This window comes from Anneissia japonica, unplaced genomic scaffold (genome assembly GCF_011630105.1).
Source record: "Anneissia japonica isolate Jap-2015-1 unplaced genomic scaffold, ASM1163010v1 scaffold4031_len268452_cov156, whole genome shotgun sequence".
NCBI classification, from domain to species: Eukaryota; Metazoa; Echinodermata; class Crinoidea; order Comatulida; family Comatulidae; genus Anneissia; species Anneissia japonica.
Window position 1 is genome coordinate 171,500 of NW_022716874.1, and position 27,695 is coordinate 199,194.

At 33.9% G+C, this 27,695-nt stretch overlaps 3 protein-coding genes across 5 annotated transcripts; 2 read left to right on the forward strand and 1 right to left on the reverse strand.

Moving 5' to 3' along the window:
• The first annotated feature begins 660 nt into the window (after window positions 1-660).
• LOC117110009 (serine/threonine-protein kinase 19-like) lies at window positions 661-10,469 on the forward strand. Its single transcript, XM_033252549.1, has 7 exons — window positions 661-873; window positions 2,738-2,889; window positions 3,406-3,632; window positions 4,352-4,449; window positions 5,181-5,239; window positions 5,986-6,074; window positions 6,544-10,469. The coding sequence occupies exons 1-7, from the start codon at window positions 780-782 to the stop codon at window positions 6,584-6,586; spliced, it is 762 nt and encodes a 253-aa protein (XP_033108440.1). The 5' UTR covers window positions 661-779; the 3' UTR covers window positions 6,587-10,469.
• Window positions 10,470-10,861: 392 nt separating this feature from the next.
• LOC117110008 (decapping and exoribonuclease protein-like) lies at window positions 10,862-18,349 on the forward strand. 3 transcript variants are annotated; one of them, XM_033252547.1, is made up of 7 exons: window positions 10,862-10,877; window positions 12,275-12,883; window positions 13,648-13,871; window positions 15,133-15,349; window positions 16,260-16,398; window positions 17,304-17,392; window positions 17,540-18,349. In XM_033252547.1, the coding sequence occupies exons 2-7, from the start codon at window positions 12,372-12,374 to the stop codon at window positions 17,652-17,654; spliced, it is 1,296 nt and encodes a 431-aa protein (XP_033108438.1). In that variant the 5' UTR covers window positions 10,862-10,877; window positions 12,275-12,371; the 3' UTR covers window positions 17,655-18,349. The 3 variants fall into 3 exon arrangements, with proteins under 3 accessions (XP_033108438.1, XP_033108439.1, XP_033108437.1); XM_033252548.1 differs by having other exon boundaries at window positions 10,862-10,873; XM_033252546.1 differs by having other exon boundaries at window positions 10,876-10,946.
• Window positions 18,350-22,235: 3,886 nt separating this feature from the next.
• Window positions 22,236-27,364, reverse strand: LOC117110005 (testis-expressed protein 47-like). Its single transcript, XM_033252544.1, has 7 exons — window positions 27,172-27,364; window positions 25,291-25,363; window positions 24,577-24,884; window positions 24,127-24,186; window positions 23,499-23,562; window positions 23,009-23,104; window positions 22,236-22,384 (listed from the first exon to the last, which is right to left on the reverse strand). Exons 1-7 carry the CDS (start codon window positions 27,259-27,261, stop codon window positions 22,341-22,343), a joined length of 735 nt encoding a protein of 244 aa, XP_033108435.1. The 5' UTR covers window positions 27,262-27,364; the 3' UTR covers window positions 22,236-22,340.
• Window positions 27,365-27,695: the final 331 nt, after the last annotated feature.

Genomic DNA, 27,695 nt, shown 5'->3' on the forward strand with positions numbered 1-27,695 from the left:
GTGCAGACTCTTGACTCATTCTATCACAAAAAGCTTGCAAATTTGTTTCAGGCTATAATTGTAGGACACAAAACATCTGCTCGTCTGCCGACATTGTTGTAGGCACCGTTATTGTTAAAAGTAGTAGTATGAGGACAGTGAATAGCATATGCACCGTTACAGCTGACATTTTTTATTCCTTGTTTTGAGAACTTTTTTTTTTGAAGATCATCAGAGGAGGTCAGAAAAATAATAAAATTAAAATTTTGTTTTCTTATTTAGCAAATAGTTTTGCCAAAAACATCCAGACGGAGGAGAAAATAAAAATAAAATTTTATTGGTGAATGTAAACAGTGTAGAAATTAAATTTATATAAATTTATGTTGTCTTTGGCGATTTCAAGGCAGCAGAGGGCGTAATAACAATAAAGAAAAACTTTTTATTTTTTTCTGAAATTTCAATTTTCTTGTGGCAACGGGTACGCTACTGTAATTGACCAAAAATAAATATTTTTGTTTTTTTTTCGAAATCATTATTTGTGGGTTGTGGGTTCGCTAAACAAAGCCGGTAGCCTTGAGCATTATAATTTCCAGTATTTTGGACAATAAAGAAGTCTGTATCTATAGACTCAAAGGTACGCCACTGTGAGTACTGGACACTTTGCAGGTCTAGATATGCAGCAGGGCCATTTAGGGCCTTATAACTTAGGTGTAGGTCTGCCTTTATACCATGTTGTTTTGAGTTTAATATTTTTTGTGCATTTTTAGTAAGATGAATCCGAAGCTGTAAAAATAAGCAAAATGAAAAGAGCTAAAATTCCTGACGTGTTCAAAACTAGAAAGAAACCAAAGATTCAGCAGCAAACCTCTGAGGACTGGGGAGAAGAAGATTCAGGTATGATTACGGTTGATTGACACTGGCAGGGCTGGTGAGAAAAGGTTATGCTTAGGCCTAGTTTGTACAACTCTTGAATAGACATCAGCTAGTCAACCCCTTTTTTCAGTCTTATAATAAAAAAAGGTAAAGGTAGTCCCGTGTTCATTACTGAACATAGGGGAATGAGCTGTGAGCCCATTATACTAAGCCTCGGTATTGTGTGGTAGGGTGGCCATTTCCTTTCCACGCCGCTTCTTTTCCTCCCCAGTAGTAAACCACTGGGTACCCATTTATACTCCTGGGTAGAGAGAGACAAACGTAGATAAAGTGCCTTGCCCAAGGACACAAGCGACTTGCACAGTGAGAGTTCCGAACCCCTGACCTCAAGTTTGGGAGTCCAAGCCACAACCTATGCGCCAAGCACTGAAAGTGCATAAAACACACACACACATCTCCAATTTACCACAATATTATCTGAAAATATATCCATATTTAGAGTTTCCATGTTTTTGTATGCAACAATGGCAGCCAGAAGCTCATTGCTTTATTCTTGAGGGCAGCATCCAATTGAGGTCAGCCTTCATTGTAGTGGATGTTGTGCGATTGAGCTAATTTAGCCATTATTGATATATGCCCTAGAATTGAGAAAGAATTAAGACATGAAAGCTTTGGAACTATGACTTGAATTCAATAATAATGTTGCTGTGCAGATGGAAAGCATAATGATGATTAATGTGTGATTTTAATTGTTGATTTACATGTACAGTACAGTATACTGTTAAATGTCCTTTAATAGTGAAACCATTATGCACAGCTGTGCTGCTTTAAAAAAAAATGTTTTTTTGAATTAATAAAATGTGCATTGTTAAATCACACATGTTAGAACCACTTAATTACAGTAAACCATTGTGTACCCTTCCAAACCATGCTTTGTCTGCTAAAAATGCAAGACACAACAATTACTGTAATCTGCTGATTTGTTGAATTATCTATCATATTTTCAGCATTTTGCATGTGCCCTTGAGTAAGGTACTTTATTTTGATCTATTTTTATGTTGTTATCAAAAAGCCAAGTAGTGGTAGTCATTGTGTTTTTTATATTTTAGATTTTTTTTAGTAACTTTTTAATATATTATAAGTTCATCCATCTATGGCATCAATTATTCGGGTTAAATATTTTTATTACTAGGGGATTCTTTTAGTTTCTCAACCATGATGTCACCGTTTCAATCCCTCCACCGTGCATTTTGCTTGCCCTTGAGCAAGGTACTTTATCTGCATTGCATATCTCCACCCAGAAGTATAAATGGGTACCCAATGGCCTGGGACAGAAGCACTTCATATCCGCAAAGAAATGCGGTATATAAATAACCGCATTAAATAAATAAATAATTAAATAATTAAATTAAGTTAATTAAATTAGTTAAATTAATTAAATTATTTAATTTATTTAATTAATTAAATTTATTAATTAAATTGATTATTTAATTTAATTAATTCAAATAATTTAATTTAATTAATTCAATTTATGTAATTTAATTTATTAATTTAATTAAATTTAATTAATTAATTAATTTTATTAAATTTGATGAATAAATAAAATAAAATAAAATAAATAAATGATTGTTATCTTTCAATGTCTGCCTTTAGTTTCAGCAGTGCCTACAGACTGCCAGGCAGTTAATTTAATTTATTAATTAAATTGATTAATTGATTTAATTAATTCAATTTATTTAATTTAATTAATTAAATTTATTTAATTTAATTTAATTAATTAATTAAATTTAATTAATTAATTAATTAATTAATTTTATTAAATTTGATGAATAAATAAAATAAAATAAATAAGTGATGATTGTTATCTTTCAATGTCTGCCTTTAGGTTCAGCAGTGCCTACAGACTGCCAGGCAGCATTAATGTACCTCCGGTCTCTTATCAACGTAGAGGCTTTGGATAGACGGATACCGCCTATTATCATTAAGCACCAACTTTACAACGTTATCAAGAATAGAACGCATGTTGACAAGCAAGTGGTAATAGATTATGTTTAATAATACTTTTCTTTTTTTTCTAATTGAAATGATGATTATGATGCAGGGATGTAGTTATGGTTGGTGGAGGCAGGTGGGACCACTCAGCCTTGAAGTTTCTAAAGCTATGTTCATGGCTCTCCAACTACCCTTATCAACCCACTTTTACGTCCTTAAAATCTGCTCTTATTTAGTGTTTACCAATGTTATCACCCACCCTTAAAATGTCTTATCACTAAGTGTATGTGGAGGAGTCCGGTGTTTTACAGTCAAATACAAACGATAAAAGTAAGTTAAAAAGAAACAACATTTTGAACAGAAATTGTCAGTTCTAGTGGCATCACCCATTCACATTTAAAGAAACATTAAATATATATTAGTAATAATAATAATTAATACTGTAATAATAAATAAAATGTTCATATGAAGTGGTGACAAAAAATAACTACAAAGTATTTAAAAAAAAATTCTTTCCACACTTGTGTTTTATTATCTTTGCTTATTTTTCCCCTTCCCCAGAATGAGCTTAGAGACAGCAAGGAGATCAAACTGCTGAAATTGGGAACTGGTCCAGATGAGTTTAGCATCGTCTTCACCAAGGACTACGTGGAGCACGTGAACAAGCAATTACCAGATAGGCCCGTTGTTAAGAGATTCCTAAGCAGTATCGTAGAGAAAACCAACAGTGTTAGTGTTGACAAGCGGATGTTGGTAGATCATCTAGAATTTAAGGATGAAGAGATTACGTAAGAAATGATAATTTCTGGTGGTTTTTTTTTTATGTTTATTATACATACAGTTATACATCAGTATGAAAAGAACTGCATTTATCAAATTTCTAATTGACAGCAGCTTGACATGTTTGACTGTTGATGAGGGCTTAATCCTCAGGCCTTCTGGCGCTGCCAGAACAATCTCCTGCTATAAAACAACTTGCACATTGTTTCTTTCCCCTATTATTATTTTGTTCTTTCGTTCACTTTTATTTCAGATCAATCTATAGGAATTAAGCACAATGCAATGCACAATAGATAATTGTTATTATAATAGCATCCACAGGGGTCAAAGGTCGCACTAGGCGCTTTGCACTATGATGATAAACTATCTCCCACCACATATCATCCCGGTATATTTGAGTCAAGGTTTCGGTGCCAGGACATACAAGGATTGCTTGACTTAACTATTTATAAACTTAACTACTATAGCAATAAACTATCCCCTACCAGACACCATCCAGGATATAAAAGGATTGTTTGACTTGTTACAAACTACTGTATTTTATTATTTTTTCTTTTGTTATTATTGTTTTCAGGATTATAATGTAATTAGTATTGTCATGCAACATCTCTCAAAGCCTGTACACTGACTAATTTAATCAAGAATACTAATATTGTAATTGATCAAACAAGTGAACAGTGAAATTTGTTTTGTTTTATCTGTTTTTTTTAATATGGTTTTGTTTTAGAGAGTTGGTTAATGGTGGAGTTTTAAATGTACGAGATGTTGGAAGTTGGTGGATTGCCGTACCAGGAGCTGGTTACTTCATTCGCCATTTCACAAAAGGTAATCTCAATACGATGAATGTCTATCGATATTTTTTTTTTATTCTACTTTGTTACTTTAGTATCTCTAAAATGTTGAACCAAATAAAATGAATGTTAATATTAATTCTTTAATTATAGCAAATTCTTTCATTCGTTCGTTTACTTTATTATTTTTTTTCTGTTTAAAACGATCTTTATCACACAATGGGAAAGAAAGATTATGTTTTCTTTTCTACATGATATGTTGTAAAATGTATGCTATACTACTTCTGCCTATACATAAAGTTTCCATGCTATTTTAAGATTTTGCTTATAACATGTAAGGCACTCAATGGTCTTGCCCCAAAATACATCTCTAATCTCCTCCAACATAAATCTACTCCTTGCCGCCTTAGATCATCAAACAAGCACCTCCTTGAGTATAGGCAGGTGGAGACATAAAAACCTAGGTATTAACGTACATTCTCATCGAGAGATCAAAATCTCATCTCTTTCTCATTTCTGTCTCAACTTTTTTGACACACATGTAAATTGTTTATTTATTTATTTTTTTCATAAACTTACAAGCATTGTTAATAAACATTGGTAGTTAATGTGCAATCTGCAATCTAAGTAATGCGTTGTTATAGCGCCACAGAACATTGCATTATTCTGCCGTTTATATTGGTGCTATATTGGTGCTTGTTGATTATTGATTGATTGTAAATGTTTATTTGAAGATTTTGTTGTTGACTTTTTGTATTTTTCAAGGGCGAGATGCAATTCTTAGGACAATACGAAATTCCAAGTACAAGCAAATTCTTCTAAGGGTAAGTCAACTATATAAGTATGATATATATAAACTATGGTATGTTTGAATGCTTTGTATCCATTAGATTCGTGTGTGATCCTGTGTGTGATGTTAAACTATATCTAGGCAGAGCAGGCAGGTTGTCTGGGGTTAGTCAGTCCCAACTAACTTCTAAAAAATGCAGACAAGAAACCGTATCTCTGTGACTGGCGGGATGGTTGGCACAATAAAACCGAGCTGGCCCCCTCTATAGGGAGGAGAAAATTTTGCTGCTTTGCAAAGAGGTCTTGGATGGACAAAGGCTAGGCCCACCGCCTTTAATTTCTCATAATGTATAAGTTGATTATACAGATTGGCTTTCCAGAGAAACGCCTATGGCTCTCTTAGGGCTAAGGCATGCTGAACTGAACTTTGATTATTTTAACAAAGATTTTTTCGCTCAAACTGATACCGTAGTCCCACCCCCATTGAACTCAAAATTGGGCCAAGTTTTTTTGGGGGGGTGGAGCTAATAAATGGAAATTTTATGTCACTGTTTGATTAATTCAAACCCAATATTTGGTGTTCTTTCTGAGAATATTTGTAAGTCATACCCCCTCCATGGATTTTGCCCAAGGAAAGGCTAATAGTGTACATAAAATTGAGTATAAACTAAAAGGTGGGGTTATACCCAAGGTTTATTAATAATACAAAAATAAGTTTAAGCTGCACGTTTTAAGTAGTGTTTCTTCTATGTTTAGCAAGTATTATTTTGGTGTTATCCAGGAATTGGAAACAAGAGATCTGAAAGCAACTAAAACACTAGGAATGCAATATCATATACAGGAGATTCTTGGAAGTGGCTCAGTGTCCAAGTAAGTTTTCTTGCACATTCCCTTGCATGTAAACTGGTGGTAGCTACTGTGTGTTCGCTAAACTGTGGAGAACCTTTGGTCACTGTTTCAATACTTTTGTCTATCCCCTCCCCCAAAACTTTCAATATTATCAAAAATGGAGAAAAAACTAAAAGTTATATTCAGATTTAAGTCTGAGAGTGCGATTTCCAGCCATCTAGAGGTGCCATAATCATAAATTTTCTTACCGCAGCCCCAATCATGGTGGAGCTACCTGGTATAGATCACCCTCTTCTGTGAAAAGACCTCCCTGGGCCCCTGCTATTTCAAATCACTGGAATCACCACTGTATTGTCTTTCAACATAATTTTATATGTCAAAAAAAATTTAAGTATTATTTAATTTTTTTTGATATAATGATTATTTTAATATTATGATATTTTTATAATTTTTATCTCTCAAAAATTAATTATGTTTTCATTTGCTTCAGGTTTGATACAACTTCTGGAACTATGGTGAGGATAGATAGCTAATACAGAATTATTGTTACAAATACCTAATAAGTTCAAAGTTAGAGTTTAGAGGGGTTCGGCGATGGGAGTCACATGACGTAACTTGGGATGTTGGATATAAACAATGGATTGTCACAGCAGTGTCCTACATGGAGATTGCTATTGCAGCCGTACCCTGTTATTGCTGTAAAAATCATCATAATTCCCAGTAAACTATACCAAATGGATTGGAAAATATACTTGAGAATTTTGCCTTAATTGTTTGCTAACACTGTAAAGGATACTGGCCAAAAACATTCAGATTTTTTGACAAATGTTAAGGCCTAGGCCCCTGCACATGTACGGCATGGTTAGGTATCCATGATGGTCCGCGACCTGCGAACTACGCTGTGATGTTAGGGTTAGCTAAAGTTAATTAAGGATTACTTAAAATTTCAAAGCATACAATTCTAGGAGAATGCTAGGATAAGCAAATAAACAATATTTTTAACAATCCTATTGCCTTTCCTAGCCACTTATTTCTTACGTTAAAAGTGGGTGGTTGTTTTCGACACCACAACATTATCTTTTCCTATGCTATTGCACTGTAATGTTTTATTATGTATACCCAAGTTATCTCACGTGACCGTCTGTAAACAAACATCGCCGAATCCCTCTATGGTATGGTTTAAGTTTTAAGTTTACAATTTGTAAGTTTTATGTACAAGTTTATACCATTATACCATGTAAGGTATAAGAAAATGTACAGTATTTGCAAGGTATAAGTTATTGTAATGTGCAGGCATGGAGTCAATTGCAGTGAAAATGTAATCAATTACGAAATGCAGTTCTTTTCTTCCAGTTACAATTATAATTACTTTTTCCCCATTACAATTACGATTTGATTTTTTCAATTTAAATTGCAATGACAATTACATTTCCATTTTGAAGTTTGACCAAAATCACATATAATAAAAATTATATATTCATTTCTACAATGATACTGTTACATCAAACAGATTTTGGGACTGCTGGTTTACTGGGTAGCTCAGACACAAGGAGACCCTTAGGGGAGAAGAAAGTACTGTGTGAGCTAGTCCTCACCCTTTGAGTGCTTTAAGACTTCAGTATGAAGCACAATATAAATCAAACCACATTACACTACATTATTAAAAAATGTAATGATTACAATTGATTACAAATTATGATTACTCCATGCCTGGTACTATGCTAAGTTTACAATTGCTATCTACTGTTTATGCAGCTATCATCAACATAATCTTTATTATCATTGTCATCGTCAGCATCATCATTGTTATCATAATCATAACTATTATAATCATCATCATTTCATTTCATATTTTCAACAGGGTGGCCCATTCATATAGTGCAGTTAACTGGTCTCCAATGGGTGGTCTTCCAGGGTGAAGGGGTGGGGTGCCAATAGGTATATCTGGAGATGCCATGTGTTGCAAAACCAATGTGAGTGACAATGACACTTTTATCTTCAGTTTGAGGTTCACCATTATTTTACTCTCCTTTTATATATGTAACAGCAGATGAGATCTACAGTTATACAAAAACTTCAGTTTCAAAACATAATACAGTATATATATTTTAATTTCATAGAAATATAGAATATATCATAATTTTAAAATTTATGCCATAGTTAAGCTAAGATTTTCTTAGAATATATATATTTTTTTTTTTTCATGTGGTATGTGGGCTTTTTAGAATTTGAGTGGTTGTATTATGTGATCCATGATTTAATGTGTGTTGTTACATGATTTGATTGGTATTTTCTTTTTTCTTTTTCTTTGTTTGCTGCAGTGAAACAAAACAAGTTTCTATGACAAAGTATTGATATTTTATATACCCCATTCATAGATTCTATGAGACCAAAGAAAGTAATGAAAATAGTACACACCAAGTAGGCTTAGGCTTATTTACAGGCCTAGGCGATGAAAGGGCCAATCTCTCTCTGCGTTGTGGAGTTCGCATCTCCTTTATCATTTGTTCCTGTTATAAATTACATAGCAACATGGCCTAGAGATTGCACATCGCACAACAGGGCGATTTGTATATCTTAGTTTATAATTAGGCCTGATGTTACCATCAATGTTGATGAGAGGCAGCCACACAATATTTATTTAATTTGTAAGCCATGAAATACTCGCACCTGGGGCTGAAACATAGCGTGAGCCACTTCAAAACTTGTCGACAGTGCAAGCTGGAGTAACTAAGCATAGCCGGCTGAGAATGGTCAGCGTGTGGTTCGAACCCTTGACAACTAGTTTCACAACCTGAATGGAAATCGCTGCACCATACCACCTCCCTAATCTTTTAGGTTAATAGTACTTTCTATTGCTCGCTTCTTAACCAATCGGATGCCTAGAATCTATGTATGAGGTAATATAATGTATATATCCTGTATTTAAAACAAATATTTTTTTTAATGTACTGTATCTGTAGCTTTATTCTTTAGAGAAAAATGAGAACTATTATTTATATACTACATAATTACGTTGTATGTCATTGTCAATATTTATTCGGCAGTGGCTATAAAGTTACACCAGTTTTAAACCAATTTTTAAAGCCGATTGGATGTTATTTGTATGTATGGAGTAGCTTAGGTCAGCAACATCCAATCCAGTTTAAGATGGGTGTAACAATAGCCACTGCCTATCTATAAATTGATACAAGCAATTGGGAATACTTTGATGTATAACTATTACACAATAGATATATTAGCAAAGTATTGTCCTATTTGAGCAGAAATGTTAGCTCTGCATGACGGGTTAATCTGTGCCCGCAAATAATATACATAGAATTTTCAGTAAATACAGAGTCATATTAGTTAACATTTAAATATATATAATGTTAGAAAGGTGCTAACTGTAAACCTTCTTTTCTTTTTTTTTTACATTAGTAATTTTTAAAAAAGTAACTGCTGTGTTCACATTTGGGAGGTGGTGAGCAGTCCCAATCTTTTCTAAAAACATGCAAATTATTGTATAAATGATGCTAAATAACGATTCGTCAACATTTTCACATGTAATATGTCACGCAAGAGACGAAGGCTTGCATTGAGTGACTCGATCCTTTATGTGCAAGAGAAGTTCCATGCCAGATGCAAGCTCATGACATGATGTGTAGTTCACATTAACAAATATTTAAATGTAATGTTTCAAGAGTCAGTTATTGCGATGTTTTAATGTTGCTTTGATTATGATTTACAAGTTCATGAATTTTCAATATAATGTAATGTTGGCTGAAGTTCATATTTTTCAAAAAAAAGAAAAGGAAAAAAAAAGATATAAAGCAATATGTTGAATTGAAATTAAGGAACTGATAATCTTAAGAATTGTAGACATGTAGCTTGTTATAAAATCAAATAAGTTTTTAATGTGTAACATCAAATGGTAAATAGATAAACAAAATTGCTGATTTATTTATGCCGGTACAGAATTTTGTACTTTAAAAATCCTGTCATTACAGCTATAGCCAAGTGTGTGAATTTTAATGTCTTTATAATCAGTGGCATATATAGGGTGGGGGATGCACGGGGTGGGGGGAACCTCCCAAGAAATTACTCCCTTCCCCCGTCGAGCCCCCCCCCAAACACGGTCAAGTAGTTAAAAATCCCATAAAATCACCTTATTTTGGAAATTAGCGCCCCTCAACTGGTCATCAACCCCTCCCACTTCACCTTAGCGCACCCCTCCCCCATCAGCACCTCCATTTCTAGACTCCTATATACGCCACTATTTATAATATGTTCATTATCTCAACTTGACAGTATATTTTTAATGAAAACATTGTATAATGTAACTACTATATCAATGGGAGTATTTATAGTGTCGTCATTTGGATCATTTAAAGAAATACTATAAAGTTCATTAAAAAAAATAAAGAATACGATTCAATATACCATATTATATTAGTCTTCTTTTTTTTTTCTTAAAGTGCTAAAACAAATACTGTACCGTATTTATTCAAATAAACAAATAAATACATCTCGAATGAACGCCTACTCTAGAGCCTCATTTTTTTTCTCCTTCAAATCGAATAAGGCCCGATGGAAAGCAGTGTCATAAAGAGGGAATTGGGTCACTCGAAGAAAACGTTTGTTCCCCAACAGGTGTTTTCTTGCACTGAAAACTCGGTGAACAAAAACTTTCACACTAAAATTTCATTATTCAAAAAAAAAAAAAAAAAAAAGCATCTAATCAATCTATCTTCAACTGGTGCTCAACCAACCGTGACCAGGCAGCAGCCATGTGGATGACAAAGGTTGAGGAGTGAACTACATCATCATACATTATTATGGTTGGTAGGGCTAGCTAGGTCTAGATATTTCTTAGTCTGCAGAGAACTAAATATATTACAATTTATGAAGCAGGTGTAATAATATTTGTTGGTCTTTTGATTGTTAATTAGCCGCTGCTCTTCCTTAGGATTAACCAAGATATACAATATTGTTTTAGGCCTAGGTAGGCCTTGCTGCCAACCTACCGAGACGGGCCCTCCTTTGCTCTCTAGGCGTAGCCAATGGGTTATTATGGAAGGGGCTTAGTGATAGTAGGTGTCCGGCCCAGCCAGGCCTATTTTTTACACGATCAGAATGAAAGTCTAGGCCTAGGCCTTCTCTAGGCAGGCCTGCCTAGGTTACTAGACAGTGGTGTGTCAATCTATTACTACTGTGCATATTGTTCCAACAATTTTTTTACACAAATCTGAGTTGAGGTATCATTTGATTTGTGGAGCTTTAATATCAAAACTTTTTTTAATTGTGTTGTGGCCAAAACCCTACCCAACAAGTTTCATAAACAGTGATGGCGCCACGATTTGCACAACGCGAGGGGGATATTGATGATGGGTTTCAACAGTGGCGTTAACAATTTTTCGCCAGGTTTAGGAGGAGCGAAGTAGTAGAGGGCCCACAAATCCCTGGCGCCAAGAAAAATGCAATCATCATGGTTAATATTGCAGCTGTATAGAGGCAGTTGTTGCTACAGATATTTGGTTGACTACAAAACAGAGATATACCATGAAAAAAATAGATCCAAGAACTATTGTATTGTCCAACATCCACGACAATAAGGAATTTTTTAAAGATTTTTTGAAATTTTTGTGAAACCCAAGTAGCAGCGACATATTTTTATTATGTTAATTGTGACAGAGACAAGCCAAACCAGTAACTCGTTGCAAATCATGTTACAGATAATACTAATAGCCAAGACATGCTGAAATGTCAACATTTTTGAAATCTATTTTATTGCACTAAACTAACATTTATATCTATACATCACGATATGCTGTTATTTTCCCCATTTTAAATGTTAAAAAACAACTTTTAACGATTCAGTGATGGTTTCTGCCTGAGAAATGCCCGAAATCATTAACTTTGAAGGCCGATTTCTCAAACATTCTTCTTTAAACAGCTGTATGCTTAAATGCTTGTAACTTCATAAGGAATGTCAAATTTAAATTACTCTTTTACTGTTTTATAGCTTTCATTTTTAAATTTGCATAATAACTAAAAATCAATTTTTGCAAAGAGTGACTGGTTTGGCTTGTCTTTGCCACAATTATAGTATTGATAATTTCCAATCACTCGCCAGATTATCAAATGCTTAAATACGATTAATCAGCATATAGAACATCAGATTGTGTAATATTATTGTTTAAATCCATAGTGAAATATAATTATAATTTTTCTACCTTTAGGTAGTCAAAGGCTTGAATTACCTTGAAGTATCAAATGATGGTACTGACGTAGTCTTCCTCATTGTATCCAGAAGATCCTTGAAGCACAAACAACAAGATGAAGCGTTCTATTGATGAGATATCCAGCAAAAATAAACCTGTTACCAACGATTTGAAATCACAACACAATTTTAAGCAATTAGACACTAGTACGTCAGGAGGTAGTAAAAACCGGGAACTTGAAAGTAGATCTGAACCATCAAATGAAAGTAATCCTGGGAAAAGTGAATGTGCCGAAAATATGTTATCGTCAGATATTCTTCAAATCCAACCAATTTCTAGATTTAATGGGAAATTCCCTTTTTTCCGTCAGCCAATGGAAGTTGGTTGTTTTTCCTTGGATAGAGACCGTAAGCTGTACTTGGATACACGTATGCTGAAGTATCTATATGATACAAGGGAAATAAGTGTCCGGTTTGATTTGCAACATGGATTTGATGTTTTTGAGAAGCGTGACGACGATGTAAAAGAAAGACTGAATAACTTAATGCAATGGATTCTGGGAATGAAGAAGCATTTTCAGTTGGATCCCAAGGAAGTAGATGAAAATGGATCTCCTAAGCTGCGAAGGTATTTATAAAGTTTTTAAGATTATGGGCACCCAAAAATAATTAAAATAGAAGAGAGTATAATGAAATGAACCAATTATATATCTGTATAATACTTAATTACCTACCTACCTACCTTGATTTTTTTAATAATAATTTGCCCTAATGTAGTTTATAGACTTATAAGTCAGTTAAAACATTGATGTCGTAATTCTGTTATTCCTTCTTTAATTTTAATGTTCAATTTTCTTTATTATAATGCTACAAAATTTATTGTTCGATTTGCCAAAATTATATAATTTGCTTGTTGGTAAAGATACTGTAGTTCTATTAACATTTATTATGATTATTTTTGAACGTTCAAACGTAAAACAAAGTTATATTTATAGATTTTTTATTGTTTTTTTTGTGTGTATTGTATTGTAATTGATAGTTCTTTATTGTTTCTTTTATTTTATTCTATTCTATAAGTGACGGGCTCCCCGCTGTTGGATGTGAACTGAAATAAAATAAAATTAAATTAAATTTCAATACAGAAACTCAAATGCTAATTTTTTAGGGCATTGCAATAAATTAGACAATTATATACTGTATGTATGCATCATAATCATTTAAAGTGTGCTATTTCCACACTTGAGGGTGATACGTTGAAGTCTGTATAGTTAAACTTGGGCTACACATCCAATCTATAACAAGATATAATTAATTACAAGCATCACGTTGCAAGATTTAAGATGGAAGGAAATGACAATTTACATTGATTTTTCTACTTTTTGTTTTCAAAAGTTTGAATACAGATTTTATTGCTTGGAGAGGACATATAACCAAAATATTATGTACACCGTATGAGCAACGAGAGGGCTGGATGATGGCTGTTACACTTTTTCACGGCACATATTATATCAGCGAGGTTGAAACGAAAGAGAATGAAGCACGGAGGAAGAACATGTCAGATAGGGAGAAAGAAATGACGTACTGGGGGTACAAGTTTGAGCAGTATATGACAAGTGGTATGCAATGTACTTTTTGTACTCTACTTTTTAGATGATGATGATTAAATCTTCACAGCAAGGGCGGAGGTGGGCAGGGCCACCTAGCCTTTGAAGTTTTCCACCCAGTCTAAAGCTAATATCATGACCCTCCACCCACACTTATCAACCCACTTTTCCATCCGTATAATCCACTCTTTAGATTTTCATTATTTAGAGTTTACCAATGTTACCACCCACCCACACTTACAATGTCTATCACCCTCCCTTAGTTTTCTATTACAACCCTGTCACAATACAGTATTATGAATTAGAAGCTTTAGCAGTGCCATTTGGAAGAAGTCACTTTTGGGAGATCTGGTTAACTGAGCTATTAATGCACTTAATTCTATGTTTTTGCTGAACATAGTGGTACTCATCACCACTTACATCTGTGAGACAATTGATAATAAAACAGTGATAACATGCAAATATTAATTTGCGAGAGGTTGGTTATTTTCCTAGAGATTCTTTGCTAGCTTCCAGGAGTGCTGGAGGCTGTCCCAATTTTCCGGAATACTCTTGTGTGTTTTAGGAAATGCGAGACTCGTGCTTAGTGCCCTCTTTATTTCATTCCTTTCTAAGGCTTTCGAATATTCATGATTAGGTAAATTCTAGGATTATAATATATTGTACTGAACAATCATCACTTTTCTAAGGCATTAGCTATTAACCTTAATTCTTCCATGTGGGACCATGCGTCACAAGGTTTGGGGGAAAATATCATTCCTATTGAATTTTTTTGGACACAATTTTTTTTTTTTTTTGAAAAAGCACAATGCTATATATTATGCATTAATAATTTTAACAAATTAAATTAAAAAAATATTAAACAATTTTTGTAAATCATTATCATCATGAATACTTGGTACCTTCCAACGTGGCACATTTTACAGAATTTATTCAAGAATTCGTAATTTTTGGCTAAATTTTGAATAGAGCAAATGGAAATGTATAGACAAACATAATATGGTTTAATTAAATTTAAAAAATATTAAACAATTTTTTGTAAATCATTATCATCATGAATACTTGGTACCTTCCAACGTGGCACATTTTACAGAATTTATTCAAGAATTCGTAATTTTTGGCTAAATTTTGAATAGAGCAAATGGAAATGTATAGACAAACATAATATGATTTTTGTTCATACAATTTAATATTTATAAGTAATCCTTCAAGTAACTTAATAATTAAATGGCGGACACCGATACCACATTTAAGAACCGTTTTCTCTTTACAGTGGATGGTCGGCAAGAACCAAACACTAATGTTCCAGTAAACAACTCTGAGGCTTATTGTAGTGTTATCCGCACTCGTTTGAATAAACATTCGTTGATATACAGTGGAGAGGTCGACTGCTGTGTCAATGACCCTAACCTGCGACCTCCAGCAAATTACATCGAATTAAAAACAAACAGAATTCTCTATGCACCAAACAATAAAAGGAACTTTCATAGGTAAGAATAATTTGAGTTTTTTGCATTTATTTTGTTAGTGACATTGGCTGTGTTCACACACACCATCAAACGGTTAGCATTATCTAGATAAACACTTGCGTTCATACAAGAAAATCCTTGATCCGGATATGAAGAAGGTGATGGTGGGATCACTGGCCGATAGGAAACCGAAATTTGAAAATTGTACATCTGATTGGTTAATGATAGAAACACGCTGAACTTGCTAACCGATAGCGCTCGCTAACCATTAGCGTATCCACTTTCTGGTTAGGCACTTCATGGTTAGGGCTAACCAATTGAGTGTCCTGACACGTGTGCTAACGGTTAGGGCTAACGGTTAGCTCCCGATGTAGATACTAAGGTTCTAGTGTGAACCTAACCATATACATTACAATACCATTGACCTTATTACTCCATATATCATATCAGCTTGTGATTAGGGATTTTTGTCCTTGCTGTTGAATGTAACACTTGGTCATGATTTGTACGGTCTATCTTCAAGGGACAATTCAAGACTGCAGCTGGCCCAAAATGCTGCTTTTCACTCTCACAAAGGAACTGGACCACATCACACCACTACTTAAAGAACCACATTGGCTTCCCATCTGGCATAGGATCATTTACAAAATTCTACTGTTTACCTACAATCATTAAATAGCATGGCTTCTGTATACATATCTGAACTCGTCTGCCCATACAGTACACACAAACATGTCACCTTGGCTCAACCGATCAAAATCTTCTCCAAATTCATTCATCATGACCCCTACTAGCGCCGCCCCTGTCATTGTTGTTAAATAATTATCGGTGTAGTCTTCAGCTGATGTAAACATGGTCATCGCTGACACCTTGGTTGTCCTCATTATTATTATAGGGACTAAACCAAACCTGTTTTTTATTTTTATCACAGGTATAAACTATTAAAATGGTGGGCACAATCTTTTCTAATTGGTATTCCAACGGTTATTGGTGGTTTTCGTGATGATGAGGGCAACGTGCTTCAGTTGGAGAGATTCAGCACATTCAGAATGCCTGAGATTGCTAGACAGGTAAAACAAATGTATTAAAAAAAAAAAAATAGTGATTGTCAGTCAACAAACTAAGATAGACTATTGCAGATTCAGTACTAGTAAGACAGACTTACTATCTTATACGTTATGATACAATATATTTTATTACATCCAAAAGGAAATTTATTGGTACTGTACATAATGTAAAGTAAGGCTCTCTCAACAAAATCAAAGAAACATAACCAAACTACTCATTCTGGGGTAGGGGCGTCACTCCACTAAAGTCCTGATGACCTGCATACCACAACCCTAACTATGCATTCTGGGGTAGGGACGTTACTACACTAATGTCCTAAGGACCCACATACGCTGAAAGTATGGATCTGGCCCACTGATCTCTACTATAATAGCTAGATTGCTCATAGGTTTTTCAATAATAAATTTAAGTTTAACGTAGGAATTTTTTTCAAACCATCTAACCACTAGACGTGACTGTTTATGCAGTTTTCAAAAGCGCGAGCGAAGTCGTGTTGTGATAGTGACGTCGATCCCTAACAATACAAATAACTTCACTTGCGCTTTCTTAAACTGCATAAAAAGTCACATCAATTAGATAGATGATAATAATCATTACTATAAATTCAAATTTATTATTAAAAAGTTTTGCAAGAATCGTTATTTTTAACAATAATTTAAACAAATGCCAAAAGAAACTTGTCTAAAATGATGCGTCACTTAGGCCTCCCAACATGGCGTCGGTGGCCTCACTAAAACCAGCCAATGAGCAATCCAGCTATTATAGTAGAGATCAGTGATCTGGCCCTGTGCACACAGTAAAATTTTCATTGAGAAAAAAACGCCATGCCATGACCATATAATTATTTAGGCATTTCGCCTTTTTTAATAGTCAGTTCAGGGCTTAAAGTTGACTTATGTTCATTTAGGAGAGGAGTTGGAGTGCCTCGGTGTGTGTGAATTTCTGCGATTATTTTTTGAACTATGTGAAATCCCAAGTAACAAGGGATGACCCAAGGTGAGTTTAATTAAATTTTATTTGTCGTAATAATAATATTTTGATTGATTTTTTTTTGTATTTTTTTTTTCTCATCATTCCAAACTTTTTGGGGCCTGTGGTGTGCTACGTATAAATTCAAAATTATACTGTTTGGTTTCTTCGTAGGGTGGTTTACTTGTTTGAACGCAAGCCTGGTAGCGACGAGATAACTTACACCATTGAAGAAGACCCAGTGCATCACTTTATGCCAGAGTGGTACATCAAATGCTTTACACAGTAACGTAATGTAAGGAGGTAATTTACTATATTGAGGAAGAACCTGTTCATAAGTTTATCCCAGATTGGTAATTTAAATGCTTCACACAGTAACATAAGCTTGGGAGTAATGGCCCTGTCACATCATGACGATTTAGTCAGCGTATACCGACGTATCAAAAATTTCTCTAAAATGCTGGCATACGCTGTTTTTTTTTAAAATTTTGGGTGCATACTGTATATAGCGTATTTATTACGCTATATATGCCATAACAGTTTATTCACTAGTAATACACTAAACTTGTATACTTGATAGTGAAAAAGATAACTTTGCATCTCATATACATTATTTAATAGTGCATCACAACATGGTGTTGATCAATTTCACTTTCCATAGTTCATACAAACCTGGAAGTGAGGAGATAAATGTGTATTCCATGTAAGATTGGGATTCAGCCTTATAACCAGTGTTGGGCTCCAGAAACCAGCTGACAGGGATCTAAACAAGTTCCATAGGGATCTGAACCAAGGGCCACTTTTCTCAAATTTAAACAAATATTTCTAGTCATCGAATCACAAATGAACGATATATTTGTATAGAGTACTACAGTGTTACGTCACGATACCGCGTGATACTACTCTGTTGCTATTGGCGACACAAAATGCGTTCAACAGACACCATTTTCTCCACTGACAAACCATTGATCCTAATTTCTAACGTAATTATTAAGAAGTTGTATCTTAATTTTTATTTGTAAATGTTAATTGATGATTAAATGTGTGTTCGATAACTAAAGTAATGCGAGCTTTTTGTGTTTTAGTACATTTTGATGGTAAATTATTAGGTTTTAAAATGCCTGTTCCAGAAAGCCAATTCTAAACCATTAAGATTATAAAGTCATTCAGGCATAATTGACGATAACCAACGTCCAGAGGTCGCCACCTAGTGTTGTGACGACACGACTGTGGTACTCTATGCATATAAAGGATGCTTTATATTTATATATTTGGAATTTTTTACAAACCTAATTTTGAGAATAAGCTAATTAACTGCGATAATGCAATAAAAAGTTAGGCCAAGTGTGCAATGTTTAAAAATACAGTAATACAAATGGTATATAAGGGCGGGGCAGTATTTTCCATTTTTTGTTTAAAAAACAATTTTGGAGAATGAATACTTTTGGAGGTGGTTTTTAAAATGTTGTCATATTAATCATTAAACATATCAGCTCAATATCCGCTATAATTTAGATATCAGCTATCATTCCCAGAGGGTTCCTCCCACTTCTCACTCTTTGGACATGTCAGCTGACCTGACTATTGCCACTCCATTGGTGGATTTGAATCATCCCTGATGATGCCATGTACCATCACAAGACACCAAAAATACTGTCATTGGTTATAAAAGTATTATCTTTTACGTAGGACTGGCGAAGTCTCTTACCCGTATCAGTTTATGGCAATCTTTTGTGTTTTTTAAAATTATTCCATAGAAAGAGTATCCTATGACACAATTGAAGCTAAGACTTAAGGCCATTTAGATAAGACCTCAGAAATCTGCCAATATTCTTATAGATGAACACCGGACTTAGAAACAATGTATAAAATTTGTACAAGAGCTTTGTCCATTATGTGATAACTGTGATATGCCCATATTTGGGTGTAATGTGTCATCATCATGCCCATATATGGACAGTCACACAAATTTGTCACAAAAATTGGTAGAGTGAACAGAGCTTTACTCGGGTTTTGTAACAGAGATGATATTCATCTTATGGTTTTAGCGAGCTTCGTGTATTTAATTTAGATTTCTTCTTGTATAGAATGAAAATTGAGACAGATAACATCGGATAATGTCCTTGTTTATATTTTTACCTAGCTTAAGCTATGTCCATACTATCAAATTTATGCAACAAATTTTTGTGAATGTCCCTTATATGGGCATGATGATGACATATTACACCCAAATATGGGCAAAACAAAGTTATTTGTCACATGAAATTTGACAGTGTGCACAGATATTTAGTGTTTGTAGAATCTTGGATTGAATGAAAAATATGGGATAAATAATCTCAACCAATCATTTTAATAATTGTGAATAAAATTATAAATCTTAAAAGTTCTTGTGTCATGTAAGTTTGTTTTGTGAAATTTGACTAAAGGCATAGACAAATTTTCAAACCATGTATAATTAATATTGTACTTGTTTTGCTAGGTATGTTTTCATAGTGAGGTGCTGCATTTTATTGGGTATGTTTTCATGGTAGTAAAATGATGTTATTACCAGCTTGGTAGCCTGGTTTGGCAGTTCAACTATCTTAGGCACAGATAATTCTAGTATAATTCAAAACATGTTTTTTTGTTCACAGGGAAAACAGGATTATGTAGGTCTCATGTCTCTTGAAACGGTGGCTCCAACCTCCGTAGCCAGGATTTTGGTAGGGGGGTTCTTTTTGATACTGAAAGGGCACTTGCGAGCACCATTGGCTGGGGCCAGGGGGGGCTGCCAAGGGCCCCGGGGGGTCCAGGGCCAAAACCCCGGTGGGGGTCCAGCATCCTAAAGCATTTACAGGTGTTATTTAATTGATTTGAGAGGCCATACATTAAAAAAAAAGTATATATTAAAGAGGTAATTTTTTGAGTTGGGAAAATTAAAAAAAAACAAAAAAGAAAAATACTACTTTAGTACTACAGTATTGGTAATTTAACAATCCAGTATGGTTTATTCTTTATTTTTTATTTATATAGCACTTTGGAAGTTGTATCATAATATACACTTAAGACAATCAATAACAAAAAGAACTGAGACAAATTTGTATGGTTGGTTGTAGCGTATTATTATCATATATACAGTATATATATATATATACACAGGTGAAACTATCCTCCGCCGGACACCATCCCGGTATTTCTGAGTCAAGGTTTCGGGGCCTAATTTTTTGTTACTAGGTAGGCCTAACAATCAGGTATTAAAATAATGATGATAAGGCTCCAGGCTAGGCCTAAAGTGTAGGCTAGCCAGCCTTTGTTGGAAGGGCACTTCATGAAAAGGGGGTTCATTCGAATGCAATGAACCCCCTGGCTACGGGCTTGCAAAGGCCGGGTTTGGGTGTACCCTGTCCCCCTCCATTGAACAATTATTGAACAATGCTCAAAAACACCATCATTCTAGTTAGCTCGACTTCTCACTTTCCCATCACAGCACATTTCGCCAGTGTCAATACACCTAGAAATACCACAGCTGGTCAAGTATAAACAAATGCACAGGAAAACCGCAACCTCTACGATGCATCAAGGATATCAATGGCGCTAACGACTGCAAGCATCTACAGAAGGACATTGATGCCTTATTCAAATGGAGCAAAACCTGGGATCTTTGCTTTCACCAAATGTCAAATTATCACCATTACACGGAAACGTAATCCCATTATATACAATTACAATATGAATGGTGCACTGCTCTGTAGAACTACAGTTGAACGTGCCTAAGTCGAATCCAAAATGCCATTCAGATATTGTTCAACTTAGGTAAAATTCAACTTACAGATTGTTAAGTAATGGAAAACACCAACAATTTGGCATGTAAAATTAGATCGACTTAGAAATTATTCGACTTGTAGTATCAAAGGTCTTGGTGTTGAGATCAATAGTGTTTTAAAATGGGACAATCATGTATCAAATATTGTTTCCAAATGTAATCGCAAACTGGGAATGGTCAAGCGTGCAGTGGGATATGCAGCTTTATTCAATATCACTAGAACGCCTTACACCGCCTTAATTCGTTCTGATTTAGAATGTGCTAGCCCTTTAACGAGTGGCACCTCCAAACGCAACTTGCAACGTTTGGAGGGAGTCCAACGAAAAGCAACAAAATTTATATTGCATTACCCAGATTGCAATTACAATGAAAGACTTTTGTTACTTAATCTTATGCCCTTATCATACAGAAGAGAATACTTAGATCTAACCTTTTTTTACTTTATTTGATTCAGTGAAATGACTTATCAGGTCACAAGGTCAACTGACAATGATTTAATTATTGAAAATGCAACACTGAGTCTCACAAACTATTTTAACCGCATTGTACCCATGTGGAATACCCTGCCTCTTACCTTTAGAAACAGCCCAACCATGCACACTTTTAAGCAAAGTATTAAATTATTTTATCACGATTTCTTTTTAAACAAGTTTAATGTAAATTCTCTAATGTTTGCAGCTGGCTGTCATGCTGTCCCTGCACCAAATGTCGCCCAATTTAAATTTCTGACCGCAATGTGCAATTCCTCAAAGTTTCTCTTTCAGATTGTTTTATTATTTAATTTGTTTTATGCCTCGAGTTACTTTTACTAATTTTAGTGTTACATTTCAAAATTTTATATACCCGATTTTATATTGGTCTGTGCAATTCGCTATCAGAGGTGTGATTTGTTCACCTGTTGGCCTTTTCCTGTCACCGGAAATCTTTTATTTCATTGATATTTTATTGTGTTTTTGCCTGCGTGAAGTCGAATAAATAAATAAAATAAATAAAAGATGAAAGGGAGCACCTCCGTACCAAATGCTCTAATTTGAATAATTTACTGTAGTGAAAGCAAACATGACACTGTTTTACTGTAAGATATGAGCTTTTAATATTCAAAGCTGTTCACAGATAATATACAAAAAAAAAAGTTTATAAATAGTATTCTACAATATTTCATAGGATTTATTTTTAATTGATAGGAAAGTTTCTTGTTGGAAGAGGCCATACCAATTCTAAAACAAGGAAAGACAAAACAAAAATAGTTAATAAAATTACAGTATAGTTATAGTTAATACAAACTTACAGTATAAAGATTGATGAAAGTTAAGGTTGTCTCAAAATTACTATCTTGTTATTATTAAGGGTAACCTTAATTCTAAACTATTAATATGATTAAAATCCGAGGACGAAAACATGGAATGGATATGTAATACGATCTGGTGACCTAATAACAACAGTTATTGAAAAAGGGTTTATGGAAAAGCCACAAAGAGGAAGAAAGCAAATTTAGTTTATACTTATTAAAAGAAAACTATATAAATATATTTATAAATATATTTATATAGATGTCTCAGGTTTACACTGATATTTTTTAAAATAAAAATGCAAAATTTTAAAGGACATCCATACTAATAAATCATTTTAATCTTTATATTATTTTCATTCTCATCTAACAACAAAGACATGGTCACACAATTGTATGATGACCTATAAACCAAGTTTGTTTTTATTCAATCTTAGACTGCGAGTTACTAGTTAGGATTTTATCCCAGAACTCTGGGATTGGAAATTTGGCATCTTAACCACCAACCCACAAATTTATTTACGTAGACAATTAATGATAAAAATGGTCCTACCATTGTCCAAGACAATATCAAATGGTCGGTCATACTTTTCCAGATAACTTTGCGGTGACAAGAGGTCATCTGACCGAAGTAAGAAACCAATCAGATCTGCAGCAATTTGAATGAATGACAACACTTTTAAAGTCAATAAATAAAATAAATACGGATCAATTATAATGTGAGGCTTTAAGTCAAATAATACAATAAAAAGGAACAGCATCAGACAAAATTTTATGATGATGAGGAGCGCTAGGAATACCTGGCTGATTGATGATCTTTTTTGCTGATTGATTAATAGATCTTTTGTGTATGGGCAGCCATTAGGGCCAATATACTCTAATGCCTCTATTATACTGCCCTCATCAGAGCTTTTAAGATTACAAGACCTTGTTTTAGTGACAAAAGCTGTTATTTTTTTTCTTCAAAATACTAATTTTTTTCACTTTATAAAAATTTGTTAAAACATATCCAAGTGCCTGGAATAGTAAATTACTTCCCTTACCTTGTGGAATGAGTAAATCGGGAACCTTCTCATGTAGCGAGTCCATGATATTTCGTTGTGTTATCTGACAAGAATAATTTATCAAAATTTTCTATTATTTTTTCTTTGTATTCAAAATATGCATCTGATTTTACAGTTTTAATTTTAGTTTTAGTTTTTTTTATTTTAATGTTTTATGTTTGTGTTTATATATATATAGATGTGTATAAGAGACAGAGGTAGGCCTAACAATCAGGTATTAAAATAGCACTTTTAATGATGATAGGCTCTAGGCTAGGCCTAAAGTGTAGGCTAGCCAGCCTTTGTTGAAAGGGCACTTCATGAAAGTAAATAAATTTGATCACCCACTACAATAAAACCACCACCCTCATCATCACTACAATTATCAGGATTGTTTCAAATATAGTAATTATCCTAATCATAACATTTGTTTGTTAGATATGATGAGTTTCCTTAGGTGTGATATTTGTACAGTACATACTGTATTACTTAACTGTATCATTGTATGAATGGACTTTAAAATGTTTATTATTGTGAATTAAAAATTAAATATTATTTCATTGATCATACACTGTATTGTCAGATTACCGATAAATATATTTTTTTCATAAAAAAGAATCTTACAAACCTTTGGTTGCTTTGCAAGGTACGCTCCAAGTTTTAACATCAAAGTCAAGCATTCAGGCACCTAAAAACAAAAGAGAGATTTTCCAAAAAAGATGCTCAGTTGATACTGTGGAGGAATGGTTCAGCCCATAGGGAGCTTTTGATTTGCACATCGACATGACGCCAGAACGGATTCACTCATTTGTGACAATCATATGTTCTCTGCACAACAAAGATTCAGGCCAAATTGCGTTCTAGAATCCATGTGACAATGAGAACTTAAGGTTCTCGCATGCGCAGATGACTTCTTTACTGACGTGATTACATTTCACGTCCTACAGTCATCTTGCAATCGAAAGTTCCCTATCAATTGTGCACTGAACAATGGACACCATTTGACCCCTGACTCTGGGTCAATTAAATAATTGATTATCAATAGTCACTTGACAAAATCATAACAAGCCATACATACCAGTTTCTCAATAGGTTCACTTGTTTCATATTCCTCCAATCGTGATGCAGGCAAGTTGAGCACTCGGAAGCTCCACTGCTGGAAGAGCCTGCTGGGTACATTGCTAGATATCACAAGGATCTTACTGTGGCTGATGGGACTGTTCTCTGTCTCTGTCATCTGCTTCAGATCTCTGATGATGGCAGTGATCTCATCACTGCATGTCTCCACGAGATGTACAAAGTAGTTTGGATAAGCTAAGAGCAAGCCTGTAGCACTTTCTCCTTGGTGATGGTTCTGCCAGTTCTTTAACTGTTTTTCATAGTGGGCTGTGAAACAATAATTTAAAAAAATGATTAATGTGCTTATTCAAACGGGGCACTTGAGAAAATGTTTATGTTAGGAGGGGCACTTCTTTAAACGGGGCGTTTATTCATGCGAGTACAGTATCTGGATAAGAAAACATGATAATATCTATGAACAGAGCAGAAAGGTGCATACAAACAATCTATCTAGTATTTACAACCAACTACATCAGGAAACCACTACTACTACTACTACTACTACTAGAAAACCAGTCATTGTCTGATAAAGATCCGTTGATAATAGATTGAAATATCACAAACAGAACACATTATGGCTTGCAAGAATTTTGTCTACAGTATGTTCATAATGTTCATAGACACTTTTCATTGCCAGTATATTGTAAAATATAATTGTGATTGAGATACCTACCACCAAGATCATTCTTGTCATTTAGATTCTCTGAAAGCTGTGCAACATAAACCAAGCGATGCAATAGTGACTTCTGAAGAGAAATAATTATAAATGTATATAAGTTAAGAGATGATCAGACTGGTACCTGGCCCAGACGTAGGGTCCTTTATTATGCCTAGGCCTTGACTAGTATATTATTAGTAGGATAATAGTAGTACTACTCAGAGGCCTATTAGTAATATACTTGAGCAAATATGCATACGTGTGCTTAAAAACTATTTTTTTTGCACATTTTGAGGGGCGCTTATTCAAACAGGGTGCTTATTATTCAAACAAGACGATTATAAAAATTGAGTGGAAATTGAGGGGCACTTATTAAATTAAATTAATTAATTAAAATTAATTAAATTAATTAATTAAAATGCAAATTTAAAACATTCAATCAAAAGAACAAAAAAATGTTTGTACAGTACTCTTTTCTAATTATTCCTGTTGCAGTGTTATTGGTATTATTGAAAAGATTACACAGAATTATGAAAATAATTTAAAAAATAATAATATCGGCATTATTTTATGTATTTTTAAAATCATGAAACATTTAAAACCCACTAATTCATATTAGGCTGTTGCTTTGACTATACATTTCCCCAGCACTGTATGCTATGTTCTGTACAGTACGGAGGAATGCTGTTTAAGAATTACTTTTTATTTACTTATTTTTTTCTCGGACAGAGTTTGAGGCAAACATCAATGAAATTTGTTAATTCCAACAATCTACCTTTTTTTCATATAATAAATATTAAAAAATCTGTATTTCATGAACCGCTTTTTTTATTAAGTTTTACATCAAAGAAGAAAATCTTCTGCATGTTATTCAGTCTTCCAAATGGTGCGAATCATGAATTTTGTACCTACTGAAAGTAGCTACAAAGTCATCGAAATGGTTTTCCGAGGTAAGGAACCGTGAATCCAATTTTAAGAAATTATTTGTTAAGAAATTAAATTTTTTTACATTTTAAGATTTTTAATTTTGTACAAATGAACATTCTCAATAATTATTTTTTTGTACAAATAAACATTCATAATTATTTAAAAATTTCTATCCAAAAAATACAAATACATTAACTTGCGCCAGGTACCGTATTTAAACGGGGAGGAACATGGGAACTGGTGAGCAGTGACTCTTATTATTATTATTACTTTTTTAGAAAAATCGTTCCTTAAGTTAGAAAGACATCAGAAATTTATTTTTTTGAAATACCTTTGGAAATTTGTATTTTATTTAATAAACAAAAAATGAAAAGTTTTCCTTTCACCACCCCAAAGCAGACTTCACCATCATCACAGAAACTTAAACAATAATAACCAACAATCAATAAGATTAGTCTCCTTTATTTGGTTGAAGTTAAAACAACATAAACAATTGGAATACATTAAGACATAGGGGCCTATAGTATACATAAACACAAAAACAACATTCAGTCATAGCTACATGTACCCTTCAGAGTACCTATTTTTTCTCAGTCATAAGCATGCGCAGTAAAGAACTTTGTCACTAATGCAGGTTAGGGAGTAACTTATTCGCGCAAGTACGGTACTACTAGGCCTAGCTAGCTAGAGTAGTAGTAGAGAGTAGTATAGTACTGTAGTAGTAGTAGGGCCTAGCTAGGCCTAACCGAATGAATGTGGCCTAGAATTATATTTTTACGCACTTATTCCAACAATAACATGAAGCGCCACTGATAATTTAAATGGATGGATTTAAATGGCGCTATATAAGTTCTTACTTTATTATTATTATTATTATTATTATTAGAACTAGGGCCTAGCCTAGTGCTGCACAGTGAATGTAATGTGCTGCGAATGAATATGTCCTGCTGGGGGGCCCTATAAAACAACCTTATTCAATGCCCTGTTCCTTTCTTCGATAACTTCTAAAAGATTAAGACGTGCACTTTCATACATAGAATCTGTTTTTGCGTCAGCCATTTTCAGACACAATCAAATGAAATAATATACAGCAAATATTCCTCATCAGCCGCCTGTTGACCTTGCTAAGCTAATGACAGTATCCAGGCAACGTTATCGTTCGTTATTAAACAGAGGTAGCAACTATAGAGGGCGCTACCTTGTATCCTTGAACAGAGCCATAGATAGAAAGAGTTGCGACATTGAGAATTTAGAAGCCATTTTGTTTCATACGCGATGCGCGTTCTGTGTCTAACATGATGTGCGTTCCTGTGTATAATATTGTATAATACATTTAGCGGCCTCCTGTATAGTTTAATTTCATTTATTCTTTTTAGCAGTCGAATTTCATGTAACTATTTATAGATTTTTTTTAATGATTTCACTACTTTATATCCAATTTCATATTATAAAATAATACTGTAATAATTTACTATTTTTAAGCAGTTCTTTAA